The following is a 24825-nucleotide window of genomic DNA, read 5'->3' on the forward strand; positions in this document are numbered from 1 at the left end:
AGTGCTTAGGAATTGCTGTCTGTGAGTGAGATATGTCTGGGAAAGGCAACCTGCTAATGCTTGTCCTGAATGGAACACAGTGAACCTCTCAGAACCCAGAAACTGAGTAGATTTTAACAGAATTGGATTAAGTTTAGAGTTAGGATTAGATTTGGAGACTGAGAATACAATGAGATATATTTGATTTTCTGACTGACTTGTTTTTCTGATGGTTTCGTTAATATTAAGTTGAATTGTTCAATGAGAGTTTATATTCAGATTTATCAGAGCTGACCAGCTTCCACTGCATTTACAAGTAGAGGGTAGGGTTTAGGTTAGAACAGGCTGAGGGGCAGTGATGGGGCACGCCAGCTCAGGCTGGTCCACAAAGGTCTTCAACCTGTCAGTGAGTGAATGTTTTATAGTCTGTAGTACCAAAGTTTTGGATCTCACTTAAGTTTTTGCTTGCATGGGGCTTTTTTAATGTATAGAGGCTTTAAGTCCAGCCTAGGTGTTTTTATTGCTGAGATATCCCATTCTTTTCTGGACTCAGTGTATTCTCTTGTCCTTAGAAGTTTGTAGTAGGTAGTGCTAAATGCATGTGCTGTACACATAGCAATTCCTCCTGGGTGCCAAGCAAAGAGTGACAAAATGACACATGTAAAGTGCATATCACAAGTTTATTTTTCTGCACAAACAAATAAAAAGTGATTGTAAATTGGAAAAAAAAAAAAAAAAAAAAAAAAAAAAAAAAAAAAAAAAAAAAAAAAACAACAGAAAAGGAGAAAAGGTATTTCCATAGACAAAGATGCCACCTCTGTTCATCTGGGGTCACATCTTTTACCAGACAGAGCACTGCTGCTGGGCTCCCATTTTCAGAGCACTGATGGGTATCTTACAGGGAAAAGGGTCTAGTAGGGGGTGCTGGATATTGTAGCAAAAAGGGAGCAAATTCTTTCCAATCTTGCCTCGCACTGTGCTCATGTCTGGTATCAGTGACTCCTCATCACACCAGTCTCTTCTGAGATGCGTCCTCCCAGGTGCTGCAGGATCTTGAGGTTATCTCTGGTAAGTGTTCCCATATATTGAGAGGGAAGGGACTGTTGCTTCTGAAGCAAAGATAAAACCCCTGAATTGCCATAGCTGCAATGTGAAGCCTGCAGCATGCTAGAGAGGAGGGATGATAGGCAGTTTTAAATCAGAGCCAATAAAGACATCTTCAAATATTCAACAAGGGAACACTGGGGTTTGGCCTACCACTGCATCTTATAACATAGCAGGTGGGAGCTAAAACTTTTCAAACAACGGTTTATGTCTGTGCTTGTTCAACAGCTGAGGAATTAGACATTTGGAGAGGCTCAAGACAAGCTTACATGTTTCAAAAGTATTCCTTGTAATTTTACCTGTGACCTTTCCAACAGGCCAGCCATAGGATTTTCGTGAGCAGACATTAGCAGAGCTACTTAAAGCCAGCAGTAGTTCAGGTTTCTTCCTTACAACTTAACAGATGCATCTCAGTACTATTTCTCATCTCATGCTACTTGCAGCTACAGGCCTTATTTGGGATACACCATGAGCACTGTAGGCCTCACCTGCAACAGCCTCTGCTTCTGCAGATCAAGTCCTGTGTCAGCATAGGATCCAGAAAAGTTTGGGAGGGGCTGAAGTCCATTAAACTACTTCAGTTTTGCTTCTAAACATAGCTTTGAAGCAAGGATGTAAGTAAAATGCAGGATTCCCAGACTTCTGGTTCTTTTCCTTGCTCTTATATTTAATATTTGTTCTCCAAAGAAACCTAATTTTTTCATTTCCTGCCCATTACATTATCAGAAATGATGGGGCAAATGCAGTTATTCCACTCACTTGGATCATGATATCTAACACTGAATGGTGTTTGGCAATCACTCCTCAGCAGAAGTCATTGTCTCCCAGAAATCTGGAGTGGGATCACCAAAATACTAAACCCATGCAATCTCCCTTACATACTAAGGCCAGATTTCTCTATTTTTCCAGGGGCAAATTGAATTTCCTGAGACTTTCAGACCCTGAGAGCGCTTAACTTTAGGGGCCGAAGGAAAGGGATACTGGAGTAAGATTCAGACTTTCTGAGGTTATTTCTTGACTGCAGAATTATGTTGAGCACCCTTTCACTGGTCCACACAACCCCCCTCTACACCTGAGTTCAGTAATGCTTTCAGCCTGGGCTAGCTTGTCTGTCTAAGGCTAACGGCTTAAATCACTAGCCAGGACAGACAATACTCCACAAGGAGATGAGAGACAAAGCTTTTGGAGCACTGCTACTTCTTGAGTTCCTTCATACAGCTTTCCTAGATAAAATAGAAGATTCCTCCCTCCATATTTGGGAAGAGTCACAGAGGTTCAGTTGCACAGAGGTTGTTGTTTTTTGGGTTTTTGTTTTTTTCAAGAAACACTGGCAATGCAATGCAGTACAGGATGAGTGAGAAAGCAATCAAAGCAATCATCTGAGATAGGTTTTGTAGCATGGCTGCTCCCCTTCACTGGAGCTAAGTAGATTCTGGTGATCTCAATTAACTCTGTGGTGATGATTTCTCCTAAGACATCCTCTCTGGGGCTTTTCAGGGACGCAATCTCTTCATCAATTCAGGCTGGCTGCTCCGATGTCATATAATCAGATGCAGCATCTCTTCTGACTCAGCCTCACTTTTGTCCGTTAACTCAAGGTATTCCCATGGCTTTTCTTACAGTCCTCTCCCATGGTTGATAGTGTGCCAAGTGAGGTGTAAGTTCTGTCCTCCTCTCTCCCCAGCATGCTCATTATATGTTTCAGTGCCAACAGGAATGTGCACTGCAAACACAGGCCTGCAAAAAAGTCCAGCCAGAATGTGAAGGATTCAAAGGCAGAATTGTGTATTACTTCTCCATTTCTCTCATTCTTTCCCTTCCAAGCTTGTCCGGGATCAGAGGTGCTAGCTAGGTTTTCCAGCCTTCTTTTTCTTCATAGGAGAGCACACATGAAAAATCTCCAGATGCTCACAGAGAAAGACTTCCAAGCCTCCAAGAAAAAGTAGAGCCTCAGCTGTCATGAAAAAGCTACACATCATAAGCTGCTGCTGTGCAGAGGAAGGTTGGCTTAGATTTAGTATGAAACAACGCTAGCTGCACTGCATACAGACTGCTTCAGACCCACTTGCATTCCTTTTATTTCCCCCAGAACCTGAACTTTTGTATATCCAAAGTTTGTGCTTAGTCCAGTCAGAGTGGCTACTGCTTGAAGGAGAGGAGCAAGCCTAGTGAGAGGGAGACTTGTCTCAAGGAGGGAGGGCTATGAGACCCTCATTCTGCCTCATGTACACGTTCCTAAGGGTTTAGCAAAAGGCTGGGCAAGCCTGACCCAAAAAGAGGTGGCAAATTCCTTCCCTGCAGCTGGGGCATCTGCTGTGTTTGGAGCCAGTATTTCAGGAGCAATGCTTTCTTGGTGTACTTGTGGGATCACATGGAAAAGTGGCTGCTGGCAAAGGAGGACCACAAGCAGGGGGTTGTGTAAACTGGAGTACAGATGACATGCACACACACATGCACAGTCCCTACTAATATACTGAATTCTTCCTTGGGAAGGCAGTGCTTTCCTCATGTATGCCTGTAGTGTAGGGATTAAGTTGGAGGCTAACCTGGGATGTTCAAGGAATAACCAGTACTGTTTCTGCAGTATCATCAGCAAACTGAACTCTGTATACGTGTGTGAGTGCAGATCCTCTGGGATTCTCAGAGAACTTCAGTTTTTACCAAATAGGCCCCACAATAATACTTTAAGTCACTTTGCATGAAGTCTTACTGGTGACTTTCTGTTTTCCTGACCTCCACTTCCATGCTGAGAATGTCTGTAAAGGCCCTCCATTTTCCCCTCATCACAAAGCTTTCAGCAAGTTTTATGTTGTGACCCATTTCTAATCTTGCCGCACTTCTGTCCTAAACTAAACAAAAAGATCATGTACAAATGCATATTCAGTTCTGCCTCATTTTAGACCCAACTGTACCTTCTCCCATGCAATCCACCTTTCTACTTACAGTATCCATACCCTGTTCAGTGGGACTGATGCTGCAGGGTCTTTCTTTGTGCCAACCAGACGCTGCCTGAGCTTAGCTTTGACTTTGTGTATACTCAAAAATGGATTTTTGTGCAGTTCCCACAGCTGGTGATAGCCCCTTCAAGTCCCCTCAAAGCCCCTCTTTGGCAAACTAGTTCCAAACCTGATAGTGGTATTTAGTACCAGCTAGGATGACTCTCCCCTTTACCCCCAGCCCTGATGACTGGAGGAGCAGGCACACATGGCCACTCTCGGGCCACATGTGCATGGGCAAACACCACTGCCCACTTTGCTCTCTTGCCTTCTTTCCCATGCCCCCACAGAGGGAAGTCTGGGAGAAATGTCCCAGGTGAGGCCCCACTTGTCCTTTCACTCCCTGGTGAGCGGTGCTGTGTGCATGTGTGTGTGCACACACAGGTGTACAGATTGGGAGGATCAGAGAACAACAGTCTAATGGGAAAGCTGGGGCTTCTGCTCTGTAATCCCACCTCTTACCCTTTTTTCCTGGAAAGCTCTTGCCTCCTAGTTTCCTTCCACACAGGGGTGACCCCAAAGCCCTTGGGAAAAGAAAATTACTGCTTCGTGCATGTCTTCATGTGAGATACAACCTCTGCCATTCACCCCCTCTGGAGGTGGGTTTTGCTGCTGTGTACAAGTTCCCAGTCTTTGTGTACCACACACGTGCCCTCTATCCACATTCTTCCTCCTGCTGTAGCCACAGCCAGTAAGCCTTTCTATGAAGTATCCCATCTGAGACCAGGGGGAGGCTAGGGAAGGGGGTGGTGCAGAAGGGCAGTAATTTTTTGAGGGTTTTTTTCTTCATTTTGTGTCACTCATCCCAATGTACTGAGCTGACATGAAAGACAAAACAAACGCTATCTCTGCGAGGCCACAGACAGGATGGGAGAGGTGCCTGCCTCAGTGATGGCCAAAACTTGGCCTCCACACATTGGCCTGCATGCCTGTTCTTGCTGCAGAGAATTTGGGCCTGGCCACCTGAAACCGAGAGGCAGAGGCTGAGTTTGGAGGAGGTCCCTGTCCCACCTGTCCAGGCTCTGGGGAGCTCTGATATGGCTTAGGGGAGGGGCTCAGCTCCACCTGGAAGGGCGCTGGAGTAGCAGGAGCCGAAGAGGCCATTTCTGTTCTCCACAATGGCTCATCCAGCGTGGTGGCTGAGCGGGGCACAAGCACAGTGGGTGCCAGGCTGCTGGAGGCTGGCATGGGAGCCGGAGTGGAGAAGCGACGAATCTCCTGAGTCTTGGCTATTTTCACAGGGACCTGCTTGGCTGTCATGAAGGATGTGCTAGCCTGTGGGGTTGGCTGACCAGGGGTATTCTGAGTGTTGGGGCTTGGGGGATCCCCAAAACAGAACATGGCTGACTTTAATTGATAGGGCTGGTGGCGCATTAAATCAATGACCTTGATCCCTGATTTCTGGCCAGGTGCCTTCTTCACTTTGCTCTCTGCCTTGCTAGCCTGAGATTTGCTGGCTGCCAGGGGGTAGAAAGGGGAATGCATTGGGTTGTAAGCTATTGGAGGGGGAGCCCGGATGTTGGGTGAATATTTCCAGCACGAGGGTAGAGAAGGGGAGGGAGAGGGGGTCCTGGGCTTGTAGTCTGGCTTTGGTGTTGTTTCCACCACAAATTTGTCCATGCGGCTCTGGCGTTTGGCAAAGAGCTCTGCCCCCTTGCCTTTAAGCTGAGGCATGTCCTGGGCCCCATTTACCAATCCAGCATCTTGCTGAGGCTTGGGGGCCACTGGAGGTGGGGTCTTGAACTTGCGGCCCGAGGACTGCATGAAGTTGCAGGCCTCAGCACCCAGGCTGAGGAAGTCCTCCTCAGGCCCAGACTCAAAGCCTGCCCCAGGGTGGTCACCTTTTGGCTTCTCATCCAGGTTCTGCACCAGAGACAGGAGCTCAGGGTTGGGTGAATTCTTCTTCTTCTCCTCAATCTTACTGAACATGGGTTTCTTGTTGCCCCGTCGGCGAGCCTCCTGCAGGATGCCTGTGCGGGGAGCTGGCACAGCAATCCTCTGCTCCCTGGAGGTTAAGGGATCTGAAGGAGGTCTTGGCGTTGTTGGAGTGATGGCAGGAGAAGGCTGTTTGGGCACAGGGGAACTGCTTCTCATGTGCTGTGATGGTGCTGGACTAATATACAATGAGGAAGAGGCTGTTCCAGGGACTCGTGGCTGGGATCCTGCGGAGGCCATATCCCCTCCTGGTTTTGAGGGAGTTGACAGAAAGATAGAGGTGGTGGATGTCCGGGCAGTGTTGGCAGAAGGCTTGATCTCTGAAGCGCTTCCTCCCCCTTTTGGCTGTGACTCCAGTGGTGATGTTGGTCTTCCTGGTGCAGGAATATACAGAGATGTGGAGGAGGTGACTGGACCACGCTGTGTTGGCACTGGTGCATTGGCAGGTGTTCCTGGAACCAGAGGTGAGAAAGGGGGAACCGCTGTGCTCTGCCCACCCAGACTTTCAGTGAGTTTTTTGGGTGCAGATGGCCTAAAGATGACAGAGGATGTTGCTGGACGTTGGCCAGAAAAGCCAGGAGTAAAGGGCCGTGCAGACCTGTTGAACATGCTTGTTGAACTTGCAGAGAAGGGGTCAGGGGTGCTTGGGGGAGGTGGGAAGAAAGTGGGGCTGGGGGCAGTCAGGAGCTGAGTGGGGACAGTGGCTGGCTGCTTGCTGGGCACTTGCACACCTTCCAGGTGGACGCTGAGGGGCACATTGTCTGCCTTCTCTGGCACAGGCATGTCTCTGTTCACTGTGCCCTGCTTTGGCTGGGCAGCTGAGGCAAGCTCTGGGCTCTTCTGCACTGGAGTTTTCTCAACTGTGTACTTCCCAGCCCGTTCCCTCTGCTGCTCAAATAATCGTGCTCCTTTACCTGAGGCCTCACTCAAACCTTTTTGCTTCTCTTCCTTCTGTTCAGAGTCAGATTTGGACTTTTCAATATCTAGGTAAGTGTTGTCCCAGTCTGAGTGATTAGTTAGGCTTCGGGCATCAGAGAAACCTTCCTCATCAAACTCAGACTCACTCGTTGGAAAAACTCCGTCTTCCTCCTCGTAGGAGCGGTCTTCATCAACACTGCCAAAGCTTACCAATGTATACTTCTTAGCCCTCTGCCTGCGCTTCTTAAACATCAGCACCCCCTTGGAGTGGGGGTTGGGTGCATCTGTCAGCAGGGATGCAATGGTTCTGCACTTGGTTTTGGCCTCTTTCACGTTTTTCTCCTGGATGCTTTCGTGGCGGTGGAGCTCTGAAAGAGATAGAAAGAGGCAGTCTCAGAGATCAGAAAAGGTTCGGTGGGCAAAGGTGGACAGTGAAATGGCTATAGGCGTTCTAGTGCACATAAGAGGAAACACACTCCTTGCCCTTATTTTCATTCCAGTTTTGCTGATGACAGTGTCTTTATAAACTGTTGGTAGAAAATCGGGAGCAGTCTTCTCTTTCCCTGCAAACGCAATAGAAGTTGATGCAGGTATGGGGAGGGATCTCCTCCCACTCTGATGGCTGGTCTAAGTTTCCTCAGTAGACCTGGGATTTCCGATTTCTGAAGCATATGGCCAAGAGTCCCTGATGTTTTTAAAGTGCTTGCCCTCGCTTGCAGAAATTTTTAGCATTTATTTATCACCCTGAAGGTGGAGCCCTGCTTTCTGCAGATGTTCCTCTGACCATATAGAGGAGTACATGTGTGCAAAAGGAGAGGTGCTCTGCAGGCACAGCAGGGCTGTTCCTGATCTGAGCTCTGCAATGTCAGCTACAGTCAGTGTTGTACAGTAGCACTGTGTGTAGGGCTGTTTGTTGCTCTGCAGCAGCCCTGCCACTGCAGGAGGCAGAGGAAGCATGATTTCATCCCTGCTGCAGTCTCTTCCCTGTGCTCCATGCCTGGCAAGGAAGAAGAGTATTTGCTCCTGAGCAAGAATTCCAGATCCCCACAACTGATCAGCTGGCCCAGAAGGAAATCCACCTAGACAGGCTTGCTTGGAAAAGACAACACCTGTTGGGACACTGGCATGAGAGTGTGGGATAATCATTTTACACCTACTCTGTGGGCAGTAAAGCCCCAGGGAAGAACACCGTGTCCTCTGTCTTTGTGTGCAGGGAAAGCAGGTGGTGAACAAGATTCAATAGTAAAACCAAACTTGTCTGCCCTAAGGAAGTATGTACATGCCTTGAATCACTGTTGAAGTGACAGAAGTCAGCACTAACCTTGCACAGGGAAAAAGCCCCACATACCTAAACCAAAGACTAATTTGTGATGTCTTTCATTTTACCCTTTTCCATTGTCTTTTTCCCAACATGATAGCACAGATGAAACAACCATCCACTACATGTGTCTAATAATTCGTAAAAAAACCCCACCTTGTCTCCAGCCCAAAGTGATGTAATAAATTATGCTCTGCTCTCGGAGAGGAGAGGAGAGGAGAGGAGAGGAGAGGAGAGGAGAGGAGAGGAGAGGAGAGGAGAGGAGAGGAGAGGAGAGGAGAGGAGAGGAGAGGAGAGGAGAGGAGAGGAGAGGAGAGGAGAGGAGAGGAGAGGAGAGGAGAGGAGAGGAGAGGAGAGGAGAGGAGAGGAGAGGAGAGGAGAGGAGAGGAGAGGAGAGGAAAGGAGAGGAGAGGAGAGGAGAGGAGAGGAGAGGAGAGGTAGGTGCAAGGCAGTGCTGAGGGATGGTGTTAGCTCAAGAGATGATGGAAGCTGCTCAGTCCTCTTAGGATCTCACTTCTGATCATTTTTATCACAAAGCATTAATTCATTCAATGTGAACCTGTTAATGTGGCAAAGTCACCTGCAGTGAGGGACAGGGAGCTTATTTAAGAAGTTTACTAGTTTTCCTGGGGGCTATAATCTCCTAAAACCTTTGTAGGCCACAAAATTGTGGCAAGTGTCATCATTCCATACTGCATCAGTGTAACCACAGCAGAAAGAGCTTCCCTCTCCCACCCCATGCTGAAAATAAAGTGTTGATTTGCAAAGCAGTCTTCCTTCCAGGAAGCTCTCAAAGTTTGCAGCTATTCCATAGCACATGCTGCTGCTTTGGGATTTCAGCAAGGGGATTTCTACGGTTTGAGATCATTTTGTGTGGATGCACAGTCCATTCCTCTCCTTTGCATCCAGTACTAGAAACAGGAAAAAGCAATACTGAAATGACTCATTATTTGTACTTGCATTTGCAAAACTTTCCTTATAGAATGACTCCATCTTGCTGAACCAAGACTGAAGTGTCCAGGTTTTTGTGTAGATTTAATGTTCTTCAGGGCAGTCACAGACTTGCCCTCAAAGACTCGCTCTCTGTGATGGAAACAAACTACAATCCCTGAAGGTCTGCCCACTTCATTTACAGATCTGCCTTCGTGTGTCTCTAGGGGTTGTTGACAATGGAGAAAATAAGGGAAGTTGCTGCAAACAACCTTGCTACAAGTTACTACACCTCACCTGGTGGTATTTTGCTTCTAAATTTACAAGGAGAAAGAGCAGCACCACAGAATCTTAGTCAAGTGGAGAATATGCAAACTCTGGCCTGAGTGACTCACAGGAGGATTTCTAGCATCAGGAGCTAACAGATAGGGAGCAACACCATTCAAAGTGATGTCTGACATCAGACTACCTTAGAAGTGCCAACTCTGAAGTCTGGGCTGGCAAATACTGTCAGAGAAAATGTAACAGAGGATGGTCTTGGCTTTAACTCCACTAGCTTGTAGTCCTGCCTCAGCATTAGGATCCATGTACAACTTCCCTAGGAAGTTGCTCTGAACTGTCCTGTGTTCTAAAGGAGCTGGTAAATACAGCCCTCTGGGACCTCCTTCTCACCTCCCTCTTTTCTTCTTCCTACTTCTCTCCTCATCAAAGATTAAAGCGCATGACTAATTACACCAGTCCTCCCAACAGAAAAAATGGTCATGCTATTCAAGCTACAATCTTCCACAACAGTTTAAGAAAAAACAGGAAGAGAAATCTTCCTAAGATGACTTGTAGAAGGTAAAGAGCAAGAATGAAATCAGAATAGGCAAAAGAATAGGGTAAGGAGAGTAGACTAAAATAAGGAGAGGAAAGAAGGAAGAAAGAGGAAAGAGAAGAAAGAAAAAGAAAAAGAAAAAGAAAAAGAAAAAGAAAAAGAAAAAGAAAAAGAAAAATAAAAAGAAAAAGAAAAAGAAAAAAGAAAAAAGAGAAAAGAGAAAAGAGAAAAGGAAGGGGAAAAAAAAAAAAAGGAAAAAAAGAAAAAAAAAGAAAAGAAGACAATTGTACCTGCATAAGGCTGATCCAAGCTTGAGAAAGTAGAGTCCAGACCTGGAGAACTGGGCATGTCACAAAGCCCGTTTAATTCACAACTCCCCATAAACAGAAAGAGAGGCAATGAGAGAGGAGCAAAGCAGTCCCCTTCTGGAGCAGAACCAAAACTCTGAGATGTCCAAGCTCTTTGCTATCAGTCCACAAGCCTTTTAAAGCCTCTCTTTTGTCTCATAGGCATTGCTGCTGAAAGCCATGAGGTCACTTTGTCTATTTTTGTCTTCATAGCTTCATCACTGAGCAGTGTGATGGACATTGTCACCTGGCACTGAAACGCCCTTATTCTTTCCCCCACCCTGTACTCCCTGTAAAGAGAAACTCCTCTTTTTATTTTAAAATAAGAAAATATTCTCTATATTATCGCAGCTTCTGTGGTGCAAGGTTCAGGTTAGAAAGGTGCAAGCTTCAAGCTAATGTTAACAATGCCTCAATGTCCAGCATTTCTGTGCCAAAGAGCCCTTCAAAGGGATGAAATGAACACAGTGTGCATGTCCAACATGGAGAGGCAGAAGAAACTTCCACAGGAGGAAAATAACTTTCCTTGCCTGAAACTCTCAGAGAGCACTCAGCTGCAGGCAAAGAGGAAGAGAGAGCAGAGGCTTTCCTGTGTTTATCCATTTTCTTCCATGTCTGAGGAGAACCGGTCCATGATTCAGATTTCTGTTGTGTACACGACTGAGGAACATTTAACAGAGGAGCATTAGGATCCTGGATGCCTGCAGTGAAGTTGTGTAGCTGAATTAAAACACCAGAGGCTGTTATCTACACTGAAAGCCTGGCTGCGCCCAGGGAGGGTGATGGAGTGTTTGGAAACCAGAGAGTGGTGTTTTGGCAGCACCATTCAGAGCTCCAGCACTGGAGACTAAGAGGTGTTGAAAGATGAGATGCTGATAGTGAGGACTGTGGTGGATGGGAAGGAAGGGAATAGATGGTGCTGGGAGTCTGCAAATCTTTGCAGTTGTGGCCTGCTCAGCATCTCTTCACACTTTGTCTAGGTCCTGGCTTATCGCTCCTTTCTGTACTCGAGCAACAGCTTCTGTGAGACAATCCCAGAGCCGGGGCCAAGGGACACTCTCCCATGATTCTCCTCCCCAAGTAGTCCCAGCCTTAGGAATTCTATAGCCTTGGCAGACCATCTCCAATGTTAGAGAGTCTGGAAAAATGAAGGTCTGACCATACATGCTGAAGTCTAGCAGCCATCACTGCACACCAAGAAGACAACTCCCACAGGGCAACATTGCTGTAGAGAGACCAGTCGTATCTCATACAGAGGCTCTTAGAGCAAGAGCAATGAAAGCGGTTCAGCCTCTTCTCTGATGAATATTTACACATATAGGGATTTATGTATATATATATGTCTCTTTGGGGAAACCTTGTCATATTGATACATACCATTGGAATGAAAATACAGCTCTGTCTCTTGAAAGAACATTCAAGTGGCATAGATAAAAGAGTAAAAGGAAGGGTTATAAAACTCTCATAAATTCTGTTGGCGTGGCGAATAATTCCTATAGAAAACTTTTTGTTAACTTCTAAAGCACTTATTTCATGTACACACTAAAATCTGTTGGAAAAAATCCACAAAAAGGAAAAATTTCTATTAAGCTAAGCCTGTGAAGATTTTCCTCTTAATTAAATTTCACGGAAATGGCATGATTTTTGTTACTAATTACAGTAAAGTGAAGTGTAAAAGGTATAAATCTTTTCAAATCAGGTCTTATTAAAAGAAAGCATTTTAATGTATGCCCAGGCAAGCTACTGAACAAGCCAGCTTACATGAGATCAGATACTGTTCGTGTTCTTTAGGAAACAAACAATAGTAAATTTTATTACCAAGATCAAATTCTAGAAAAGCCAGTACTATAGAAAATAAGGCACTCTGCTACTTCCAGAGACGAAGAGCCTGTTCCTCTGTGACGAAATGCTACCTATCAACTGCTTTTTTCAGATGGGGTCACCTCGAATTTTGTTCTTCCAGCTATTTATGTTAGACAAAGTCATTTTTCCATGGCTAATGTTGCAAATATCTCAGTAAGTCATTAGAGGCTACAGACATTTAATACTTTACATACCTGAAGTCCTTTCAAAATAAGATTTGGATGGGTTATATTGACCTTCTAAGTATTTCCCTGTTGAAAGTTTCAACCTTTAAAGCTTTGATCAGTATTTAAATTGCAAACAGTTAAGCAGAAGAGTATATATTTTTTCACTTCAAAGTAAAGGTAAAACTTTTGGGATAGGAAATATTTGGCATTCTTGGATATTTGCACACTTCCATCACATAACCTGTGCATAATATAAAACAAAGATATGGCTTCAGCTCCAATTTAGGATGGCACAGACAAATGCTACAGTCCTACTCAAATCTGTAACACTTTAGCATGTATCTGAGGTTAAACAGTTAAAATACTTGTCAAACCAGTGTTTCTTCTTAAATGGCTAGTGATTTTAAGGGTGCCAGTGAGACACTGCCCCACTGCAATCTCCTGGTTTTAGAAAAACAGAAAGAACCAGGCTTTTCTGAAGGTGAGGTAACAGCTCAGGGGAAAAAACATGCCCAGTCATTTTGTAGATTTTTGACCATTCTTAGCCATACTGCTATTGGAGAGCTCTGTTAGGCAGAGAGGGTTGCAGAGACATCATTGTGAATGGCTGCAACATCTTAGTCTCATGGTATCCTGCTGGAGACTTGAATAGCTTGTTCATTCAGAAAAATCTCCCAGGTGGGTGACAGTTTGCCTTTCTTTCTGAGCTGGATGGAAAAGTGTCCTCAGTGCAAAAGGCAGCACACATGGCCGGTTTTCCTCTGCTGACAGCTCACACCTGGGCCCTGAATATTCCCTACATAGTCTTCTCCCAAAGGAGAACTTTCTTTTGCCAGGACAGCACCTGTTCAATGCACTAGAGAATCTGTCTTTTGCAGTTTTAGCCCAATTTCCTATGAAAGATTTATGTGGTCAATGCTGCACATCTTTTGATCTCACCCATTTCATGCTAATAGCTTTTGAGTCCTTTTGCTAATTTTAACAGTCAGAAGTCACAAAGATACAATACTCCTACAAGTTTACGTGGAAATAGGAGGCTCAACAAAGGAGAGAGACCACACCACAGGAAGCAAGAAGCCTGAGTGCTGTCTTAATTAGCCATCAAAAACTGAAGAACATACACACACACACACACACACACATCTCATTTTGAATGTGAGAGACAGACATCAGACAGATTTGCATTTACTAGACATGAGAGAATGAGATAGCAAATACAAAACATAAATTAAAAGGATGCCAGGATCTGCTAATTCTGCTGCTTCCAAAATTGCTTGACGTCTGACAGCAGGATACCACTGATTGATCATGTCTTTGTCTTTCAGTCTATCTAAAATCTACTCCAGTAATACAGACAAGTATATGCTCACCATCTCACTACATGGACTTAATTAATCCTCTAGCACTTGCCATATATAGTCTCATTAGTCAGTGGATTTTAGTCCTTTTCTGCAACTATTCAAGCTCCTGCTACATTAGAAATTCTAGCCTTTCACAAGACAATTGTATACCTTCCATGTGTTATGTCATCTGCCAATTAATACACAGCAATCTCCACTGAATCCACAGGACATCCACTAAAAATGGTGTTATTGCACTTTCCTGTTACTGCTTGCTAGGTACAACACCCAAGAGAAACAAGCCACACTTACAAAGCTTCACTAGCAGGAATTAGCGTCTGAAAAAGCAGATAGGAAGACAATGGTGGTGTACCTGAGAACACCTTTGAGCTCCTCAGTCCAGGTAACCCCCCTCCCTCCCCTGTGTCCCCCACACACCTGGGTTTCTCTGGGAAGAAAAACCAGAGAAAAGCTGCAAGGTGTCTCAGCTAGGTTCCAGATCTGAATAATAGCAGTTTTGGGGCTGTGGTGTGCTCCACAGCACATGCTGCTTGTTCCGTCTAGATGCAGCCAGAGGATAAGATCCACTGACAGAAGAGAAGAGGGTCGGGATTTTTTATCATCAGTCTCCTTGCCAGTCATACAACATTGAGGTGGAGAGGACCTTTGATTGACATTAGTGTTTAAAGCTCTGTGGGTGAAAATATAGAGGTAGTCCTGTTAGATTCAGAAGCCCAGTGAAGCACTACTACCAACTTAGCCAGTTAGCTCATCTGACATCATGAACCATTAATAGTTATGATTTCTGTTCTATTCTTAGCCAATTGTGCGGTCACCTTACGTTAGTCCTGTCTCCATATTTCTCACATCGGAAAAGTCATGTGGAACTGTATCAGGTATCTTATAGAAGCCAATACATACTGTGTTCACATTATTCCTTCTGCCATGAAGTCTTGTCTTACTGAGCAGATCAAAGACTCTTTCTGCTTTTTATTATTCCATGTTGATTTTACTGCTCATTTTGTTTTCTGCAAATATGCACAAAAGAATTCCTTCATACAGCTAATTGAAGCTAAAGGATTTTTTTCCTTATCATCAGAGCCTATGTCTACTAGAAAGGTATATTCTTGGTCTTTTTCCCTGATACCCTTCTCATTATTCCAAGGTACTTGGCAAGGACTGAGGACCATTCTGATACAAGTTTCATTAATTCCTTACATTTGACCTCTACAGAGAAGCTGACTCAGCCTCGTCCTTTCAGTAGAGTCAGTGTATCAAGATATGCTGAATCTACTCGCCCCCATCTCTGCTCCTGTTTCTTTCTGCAAAGAGTGAGATTCTGAGTCAATGTAAGTGGTAGAGACTGATGACAGTAAAGCTTTACACATTTCCCAACAAACTGATGTCCCTTCCTGTGATGGGTTTAAGTCAAACTGAACGAGTATTTGCCAGGTTGTCAGCTTTCTCCTTCCTAGCTATAATTTTCTCTCATTTCTCTTGAGTAGTGCTGTTGTTTAATCGCTCCTTGTCAAAGTCCTTTTATGCCTCACTCTTTTATGCCTCTCCCTCATCCATCACCACCACTTTGTCTCAGAACAATTTCAGTGCTGTCCCTGAGCAGACTTGTCCCTATTTTGTCAGCAACCTTGTCCCATATCACTTTCAGAATTGATGGAAACAACTGGATGGGGAAAGGGATTCCTGTGGTCTGTTTGCATTACAATTTCTTTCAACTCAGATCTCAAAATCCTGGAATCTAGAACTACCAGTTTGGTTAAGACAGTCCGTGGGGTTATGTGTATAGCTGTTTCAGTGTGATTATTGCTTCTGATCACCTTTCCCATCTGAACTATTGGCAAAATTTTGGTTCAGTGCCATCGTTCCTCATCAGCCTTACACATCCTGTGTCAGAGTAGAAGTGCATGTGCAAGGCCAGGCTATGTTAACTTAACATATGGGACAACATAGTCTGAAAAATCACTCACTGGGGCTCTGCAAGGACCGTGGAAGTGTCAGCTTGGAAGCGAACTCTGATGCTGTTTCACCAGCAGCAGGATGATGAATGACCTCTGATCATGTCTGAGGAACTGTGACCCAGAGTCAGAGTCCCGGTGCTGACAGTAATTACATAGAAGTAATGTCTGACAAACTGATAGTTTTAAAAAAGATGCTTCAAATGATACCTCATATAGTAGAAGTATTAGGACAAAGGAGAGTATATACCTTTTCATTTCAGGGATCACATAGTTTTCCTCCATACATATTCAAATGCTAAAGATCTTTTCCATCCCAGAGAATATTATCTGCAGCTAGATTTATCTTGAGCTTACACATGTTCAGTTAAATTTGTCTCTGTCAGGCTCTGGGGCAGCAGGACTGCAGTGAGGTACAAAGGTGGAGCAGAGCAGAGCTCTATCAGCCTTACTGCCGGTGCTGCAACCCACAACATCCTCACTGAAATGCTAGACAAGAGTGATGCTGGAGGGAATGATGCTGGAGGTCTCCAGTAAGAATACCCGAGCAAGATGGCAACTTACTTGTGACAATTATGAGATGACTCAAGAAAGAAGGAAAAATTCATCCATGCTAGCCGAGACAGACAGCAGTAGTTTATAGTCTGGCTTCTGCCCCATTAATATATCAGCCTGAAAATATCACCTCTGCTTTCCATAGAAGGACATCAACTGAAGGAATAAGATCAAATGTCATACTCAAGCCTAAAGGTGGAGAAAGAGGCCTCTAGATGCCTGGGGTTTATCTCACTGTAGTCTTTAACAAATGCCTTCCAAGTGGCACAGAATTCAAAGATGAATGACAGTTATTAAGTGGGGTTTCTTAAACAAACACAACTAGACTGCTACTGCAGTGTATGGAAACTGATTTCCCAAGCGGAAGTGATTTCCAGTTTCATGCGTGCTGAAATGAGATCAGTCTCTCCATCTGTGATTCAACCATGGAAGCTGTTGTCCTTGTTTTCCGAATGGCTGGCTGCTCATCGAGTGGCAAGGGCCAAGGGTGATTCAGCACGGCTTCACATTGCTAGGAACAGACTTCTGTAAGATCAGTAGTTTAGGCAATTAATTTTAATCTCCTGATCTAAGCAGAATGCTTTTCTATTTTACTTTAAGGCATGTAGGATGCAGTAGTAGTAGGCTACTATCCTAAACCTGCTGGTCTCCTAGACTGCAGTGAATGACAAAAACAGTAAGTTAGTTTAACAGTCACATAACTGTGATCATTAGAGTTACAACTGTCAAAGCTGAAAGCCAAATAGAGAATGTGGTGCAATAACTTCAAACTGCCATTCAGACACTTCATCTTGTTCACAGCTCCTGTGGCCTATACCAGTTGTTACAGGCTGAGAATGGCTTGCTGCACTCACCCTCCCAGTAGAGAAATGTGACTGCAGTCACTCTTAGAAGAGGTAATCTCTATGACCTGCCAATGAATAGGCCACTTATTTATAAGTATCCTATCTTTTCAAGTGATGCTGCTGTACATCCGCTTTAAACAAGAAGGATTTCCTTTTCTGATATGGAATGTAGTAACTTTGATGACTCTGCAGAGGCAGCCAGGCCCAAATAAAGAAGAGGAGGAAATTTCCCCACCCAGTTTTCCCTCCCTTCCTCTACCATACATGGAGAGGCTCTTGAATCCTAGGAACTAAAAATAGTGTAGCAGATAAGTTTAAATTAACATATTTTGAAGCACTTCTTGCACTGACACAGTGTGATAGCAAGTTAGGAATAGACTGATGTCCTGGTATGTCTATCCTGTTTCCAGTTGTGAGAAAGGCTGAGACTTTTGTCCTCTGAGATGATTTAGCATGGGGGTGAAAACACAGTGCACCTCAGAGAGCTCAGGTGGCTGAGAAGAAGCAACCCTGGCTACAGATGGATCCCAAACCTTGAAAGGTGGAGTGAGAAGAGAAGGACACTGCAGAACCCATGGGGAACCAAAAAATCTCACTTGCATTTACTTGTGACAACTATAGTCTGATACTCCTTGCCACAAGCTCCCACTTTCTGCTAATCTCCTAAAACTGATTTAGATTTTTTTATTTGTATTTTCTGTCTTTCTATCTCTTCCTTTTTTTCTGCACTGCACCAGTTGCACATAGATCATCTCAGGAAGGGACTTGGCTTAGCCCTTTACAGTGATGATACACCAAAGCCCGAAAGATCCCCAGTTTCCCCAGGGATTAATCACCTCTCTAAAAAGAACAATTTACATTTTTAGTGGGAAGGAAACAAATTCACGGTTTTGTTTCTACACATTAAGCAAAATACCGGCTGTTCACAAACATGACTGTTCGATAGTTCATTTAAAATATAGCAGAGTCCCTGTTTGCTAGCTGCTCTCTTACCCCACTAAGCAAAACACTAGGGTGCATAGAAGCCACTGGGTAGTGATGCAGACTGAAGTTTTTTACTTGTAGGGCAAGTTCTCCTGCATTTGGGGAATGTATGGCTCCCCACAGTGCCCCAGTAGTTGGCATCACTAATGCTCTGAGTAGGTTTTAAGCAAGCACATCCAAGTCATGTGTCCTGTGGAGAACTGGGATGACTTATCCCATAGGTTGAAAAAAATGAGCCAACACCAGTGTGCAAATAGAGCACAGACTTTGGAATGAGAGAGGCCCAAACCTCACTGCAGGGGCTGTTGGCTCTCTAAGGAGAGTCTGCAGTGCTTCTGGGAACCCTAACTCCAGCTGGCTATATTGTTGCATCATCTCCTGCCATGGGATATTATCTTGCCACCAGAAATGCCCTGAATTAAATACCTAGCTTTTCTGGGATCCCTCTGTACTGATGCCGTCCATGGAAATAAGCCTTGATGTAAAGCAATTGCTCTTCTACTGCTAGGACTATCAGGTGGCAGGGAGCAGCTGAACATGCCTTTCTCAACATTCACCTCATGCTTGTACATTATTCAAAGGGGGAAAAAATAGCTTTATCTTTAGGGAGGCTGAAATTGCTGATTTCTTTCCTGTCCTAAGGAAAATGAGAGCTAAAGATTAGGAAGAAGTAGAACAAGGCATCAGGTCAAGTGCACTGCCCAGCAGAGCAAGACAAAAGGGACCCAACTGAGCCTCCCCTCTTAACATTGAAAGAGCAGTAGGACAGCGTCCTGTCTGAAGGAAGCACCTAGGTTTGAAAGTTCCCTCTACAAGACACCTTAGGCAGAACAGATAAAAGAATATTTAGCCCAAGGAAAAGAGAGGTTTAATAATTGTTTTCCAGCATCATGTGTCCTGGATAAAATGTCTAGCATTTGAAGCAGAGGATCAGAAGTTGGAATCCACATGTTTTCTTTCTGATTCAGTCTAGTAACTTTTCTGTGTCTCTGTTTTTCATTCTGTCACTTTTATAAAGTCACTTTTTAAAACCTGCTTTATTTCCAGGCTCAGAGAAATGTAAAGTAGTCACTTATACTACACACTGAGGTACATATATGAAAATAAGTTTATGATTACCTTGTTTTTAATATTACTGGATAGATCACAACTGTGAAATCAGACAATACTTTGTTCTGCCCTCATGTCTGGGCTTGAAATACTCCATGTGTAGCAGAAACCAGGAAAGATGTCACAATTAAGGTCACTTCAGGTCCACCACCCATATACTACACTATATTTTTCAGTACTTTATTCCACATGGAAAGATCTTGACTATCAGGGATGGCACTACAAGGAACTGTTTCAGGAGCTGATTTACCGTCTCCTGCCTGTCCTTGCTGGCAACCCTCCACTGCCAATGCCTAAAAAATTATAAATTCTACCTGAACTTATCAGCTGCTGCCAGACATGGGCATCCTTGCTGGAGTGAGTGCCTGCAGGGAAGGTTGAAGTAGAAGAGTCCCCCCCCCCCCCCCCCGAGCTGGACAGGGTGAGAGAAATTAATCAGTTACTGACAAGACTCTTTTGTTGCTATGCTGTCTGCAAATTATCTCTCATCATCCTTAATTGTGTAATACTGCAAGCCTCTGTGTCCATGGAGAGCTGAACTGAACAGAGGGCCTCTTGAAGTGAGTGTTCTGTGCTTAACACACAGGTAGCTAAGGAGCAAACTGAGCTGCCATAATATTTCTGGAAAGCCAGGGAAATTTAACCTCCAAGATCTTTTCTGACCTCATCATGTCACCTGACTAGCCCAAAGTGTTGAAGAAACCGACAATATCCATCCTTTTCCCAGCACACAGAGGTACTAGAGAGCATCTGGTTGAATGGCTGCAACCTCTGTGAGTGACTCTCAGACCCCTGACCCCAGATCTCTTATCTCTTTCTCAGGTGAGGTAGACCCCAGTGCCAAAGCTGCTGCAGGAAGCCCTGGTCTCTGCAGGTCTGATTTGACTGCTGCTCCTTTGTAAGCTAGAAGAGCTAACCCACTTGAAATTTGTAGGAATCAGGCTTCTGGAACGAGAATCCAGCACACGGAAAAGCCATGGGCGAATGGCAGTTTAGAGGACTTACTGGCCTGCTTGGCTTTCTCTGTATACGTGGTGGTTAGGTCTTCATCAATGGGATGTTCCACTGGCCCCACCATGGGGATGAGATGGCGTTCCGCTCGGATAGCCTTGGTGGCATGGGGCAGGAGCATTGCCTCCGGAGAAGGCTCCCGTCCCTCCGTTGACGGTGGCCGCAGCTGTCCCTCGCTGTCTGAGAACGGAGTGTCTGTGCGACTGCCAGGCAGACAGACAATCTCCCTCTTGGCCACCCCGCCGGAGCTGGCCAGCTCTGCTGCCCCCTGCGCAGCAGCCTCGGGCGTGCTCTCGTAGCCACTCTGTTCAGACAGGGACACCTCGTCCTGAGGGGCATCCGCCCTGCTGGTGGTGCTGTCAGGCGGGGAGCGTGGGCTCTTCTTGCGAGCCCGGCGGTGCTTCTCCTGCGCCACATTGTCAGCATCGCTGTCTGTCTCGCCATAGTAGGCCTCGCTGTCCGGTGGGGACGTGAGGCTCTCCAGGTGCCTCTGTGACCTCCATGGCTGCGAGGGCTGTGTGGTGGTGGCTGGAGCTCCTCCTGCTGGTTCAGAGGTGAGTAACTGTGCCGGGGGGCTGAGCAGGGATGGCGAAGAGAGCGCTCGCTGCCCTGGAGAAGGGGAACGCTGGAGCCACGGGCCAGTCTGGTCCCCAATTATCCTGTGGGGAGAAGGAAGAGTGGTGAGTGAGGTTTGGTTTGTGTAGCTAAACTGGAAGGAAACCCTGGCGTGAGAGAGGACTAATGGATTGGGACAGTGTTATGGATGTTTTTCAGGTGGTACAGACACCTGAAGCGTAGACACCAAGGACAGACTTGTCCCCTACATCAGCTACATGCTCTCATTCTGATTTTCTGCCTCACAGCTCTGTGGAAATCAGGTGTTAAACACTCAAAAATCAGAATGCCCGAAAACCATTAAAAATCTACCAAGCTTAATCAGCTCCCCAAGCATTTCTCCAGGAGAGATGAATTCCTGCACAGCAAGCATTCCCCAGGACAGGGAGACCTACCCTTCAGCCTGCGGCTTGTCTGCAGAGAACGGCTGGTGCTCAGCTATCACACTGCACTCCAGCTGCTCCTGCAGCTGAGACTGTCAGATCTGCAGATCCTGACACCCCCAAACTGCTTTAGTTCAGACTGGGCTCCCAAGAAGTCAGTGCTGTTTATTTGCTCTGACCTTTACATGGGACGAAATAGCAAATACGTGGGATTTAAAGGCCCAAGTGGTTTTTGGGGATAGGACTATGGTATCTGATGGTAGGAGACCACTCTAATATTTAGCTGGACTGCTTCACAAGCTAACTAACTGGGTGCATATGCAGTCGTGCTGGCCAGACCAATCCATGGTGGCATTTGCCTTTGGCTTAGACATAGCAATTTCAAGCCTCTAAGACATCTGGAAGGGTGATGGGAGTAGGTGCCGGGCAGACTGGGGCAGTCAACTCTACTGCTGGCTTCCAGGGGGAAGGAGAATTGGCTGTGCTGACAGGAAAAGAGTCCATTCTGTCTTCCCTCTCCACAAGAGGGAGTCTGGATTTCAGTGGCAGTTTAACTCCAGCCCACACAGATGGAGCTGGGAACTTGTTCCTTCTCTTGTCAGACTCACCAGGGCTTATAAGAACTATAAAGGAGTCTTAAGTATTTGCCTTCTGAACCTGCATACCATGAAGCCAGGCAGACAGCATTGCCTCTGTAAAGCTGTGGAACTCATGACTTGGATCCCAGTTCTAAACTGTGAAAAATTTATATTTATGTCAAATGCAAACTTTTGTGGAAGCCAAGGGTGGGAGAATTTCTCTGGCAGTTCATTTTTTAAATACTCTTAGCCATTATGAAATCTCACTGGGGAGCAACCTCAACATTCCACAAGTGAAACAGAACAGTCCCTCCTCTTCTTTAAACACTTGACCAGGTAACTGAGAATTATAACTGCTTGGAAGCCAGTTTCTCTTGTTCTGTACTGTCAGGTCAGTGTCACTCCCTTCCTCTTTTTCTGTAATACACATACTCTAGAGTCATCCAGCTACCTCTCCTTTCTGAACAGGAATGATTGGTGTTTTCTCTGGGAAGGTAAAGATGAGGTGGGAATAGACATGTGATCAAGAAAGCAACTTTTAATGACTTCTCCACTCCTCCAAATGAAGCCAACTGATTACATTATTTCTAAACCATCCAGTGTTGGCTCCATCCAGACGGCTGCAAGAAGCCTGCCTTTGTCACTTTGTTAATTCAAAGTGTGCTGATTTTAACTGAACAGAATTTGCCCAGGCACCTGTTGGCTGCAGATAGACTCCAATGGTGTGAGATAAGGCCTTGGCAAGGGACCAGGAGCTATTCTGGACACCTTGTATAGAACTTACTCATCTCAATCACAGCTAGGGTATAGAGTGAGCACATCAGAAGGCACTGGCACTTTCTTAGAAGCCAAGGGGAAGATCCTCAGGCTTTCCTTCTCTGAGCACTGCCCACCTCTGCTCCTGCTTTACAGATGACAGCAACCAGCGTGGCTATCCCTCCCCACTGCTCACAGTGCCCTATCTGTCTTTTCAGGACTGTAGGAGATCACATCTCCCAGCCCTCTTCACCAGGGCCTGATTTTCTGAGGGTGACTTCTGTTTAGGCAGTAGAATGGACTAGCTAGAACCTCACACAGCTTTGCTGCCTTCACCTTTATAGGATTATTCATTTATAGCTTGGGCTACATCCAGCACGGACTGACGCACTGGGTTAACTTAGCACAGGGAGGATGAGGAATGTTACTGGGACTATTTTTTGTCCATAAATTTGAGCCTGATCTCCAGTATTTTCCTGAACCAGAGACTGGCACAGATATTTCTTCCCATAAAAAGGGGCTTAGACACACACCTCTAATCTTTGTGGGAGTCAGTATACAGACTGTTGGACTGCAACAGCCCACTGTAAGATGGGGCAAAACGTTGAGATGTCCACGTGTTAGCCGTGTTAGGACATGGGTAAGTCCTCCTGGTACACCTTGCAGTGTGGTGAAACCAAAGGTTTCCTGCCTGCCTTGTTTCTGCTGGATGTGGACAGCTATTGTCCTGGATGAAACCACTCTACTGCCTGCACTGTCACAGCAGTCACTGGCACTTGGGAGCAGGTTACCTTTTCACACGGATGTTGAGCATGCCATTGGAGGAATCGATGATCTGCATGGCATTAGCATGGGACAGGCCAGCACATGACTTCCCATTGATAGATACTAGAACATCATTTTCCCACAGGCCTCCACGGCATGCTTTGCTTCTCTTTCGAATCTGAAAAAGCAGAAGAGAGGATAAGGATGAGGGGAAGAGCAGCAGCCATTTAGTTCAGTTGCTTGTCTCTTGCTGGCCCTTCTATTGCACCATTCCTCACAGAATAGAAAAAGGCCTAAGACTACTGTGCTGGCAGAGCGGAGAACTAACCCTCTTGGATGAGTCCTGGGTGTGCCTTTTGGTCTCTGTATTCCTGTTAATTCCAAGAATCACTCTGCTGAGCATAGGTCTGACCTGACCACCAACCTCGTTCAAGTTCTTTAGTGCAGATGCAAGACTCAAGACTATCTACGTGCTCTTCTCCTCTTGTTCCCTGTCTCCTAAGTTGGTTAGGGAGTCTGTGTTTCAGAGAGGGAATGGACTCTGCCTGCACGTGACATGTGTCCTTCTGCATGCCCCTACTGTACTTCCTTGGTATGATCCCTGACTCATGCAGAGCCCTGCAAGTACCATCCTCAGGGAAGCTGACAGTGGGGAGAGGTGGCGGTTCCAAGGCATATTCTGTTGTTAAGCATTCCTGCTCCAGTCGCTTTGGTCAGTGTATTTCTGGACATCAGCATCAGGCCATATGGTGTCCTGTTACACAAGTGTAAACTTGGAATAAATCTTTAGCCTTAACAGGAGTGTGCAAGATATGCATTGCTATATCTGAGAAGGGAGCTGGAGTCACTGGTTCCAGGCGAGCTCCTAGATATGGCCTCTCATGGCCATCTTGCACCAAGTGTTTCCTCTCCCTTGCATTCCACCATCCACCATTTAAACTTCTTACCAACTCAGCCTAGCCTTTCTCCTAGGGCGAGAATGCAAACCAAATGCCCACTCAGCCAAAACCCACAGACCTCTCCTATACAGGCAAGCAGTGGGGATAGTCTTGTAGGACAGCTTGGCACCCATTACATACTCATTTTGCACACAAAAGAATAACCAGGTATAATCACTGGGTCAGAGCAAGTCAGGACCAAGGTAGTATTACACTCTATTTGTAAATTCTTCTCAAATAATCTTCAGATTTTGCAGTTACATGGAAGCCAAACCAGTGCAGAACTGTTTAACAGAGGGTGCAGTGAACAGACTGTGTCAGATCCCTGCAGAGAAGTAATACTCGACAGGGCACCTTTGCCCATATCTCACAGCCTTGCTGCTTGAGCCACCAGACTCCTCTATAACCTTATAAAGCTACTTTGCCCACACTCCCATGGCGGCTTCAGGAAACAGAAGTGAATGTGGGAGGATTGCTGGCCTGCCATTGTTCTTGCAGGAGCAGCAGGGGAGCAGGAAAGGAGAGAGCTGGAGTCCTAAGGAAGTCCCATGGCATGATTGGCTGGTCTTAGGGCCCAGGCCCCGTGCACCCATGGGGT

General features: G+C 45.6%; 1 protein-coding gene across 1 annotated transcript in view; it reads right to left on the reverse strand.

Annotated features, from left to right (window-relative positions):
* Nucleotides 1-761: 761 nt before the first annotated feature.
* SYNPO2L (synaptopodin 2 like) overlaps nt 762-24825 on the reverse strand; it is a 36256-nt gene continuing 12192 nt past the window's right edge. Inside the window, exons 2-4 of the mRNA XM_066191418.1 lie at nt 23316-23467; nt 20187-20851; nt 762-7300 (exon numbers count right to left, since the gene is read on the reverse strand). Of these exons, the coding sequence (XP_066047515.1) occupies nt 4965-7300; nt 20187-20851; nt 23316-23467 (3153 nt within the window). The 3' untranslated portion in view covers nt 762-4964. The remainder of the gene's footprint in view (nt 7301-20186; nt 20852-23315; nt 23468-24825) is intronic.

The sequence above is a fragment of the Chamaea fasciata genome, unplaced genomic scaffold (genome assembly GCF_029207755.1).
Source record: "Chamaea fasciata isolate MVZ Bird 193981 ecotype frontalis unplaced genomic scaffold, bChaFas1.0.hap1 SCAF_9, whole genome shotgun sequence".
NCBI classification, from domain to species: Eukaryota; Metazoa; Chordata; class Aves; order Passeriformes; family Sylviidae; genus Chamaea; species Chamaea fasciata.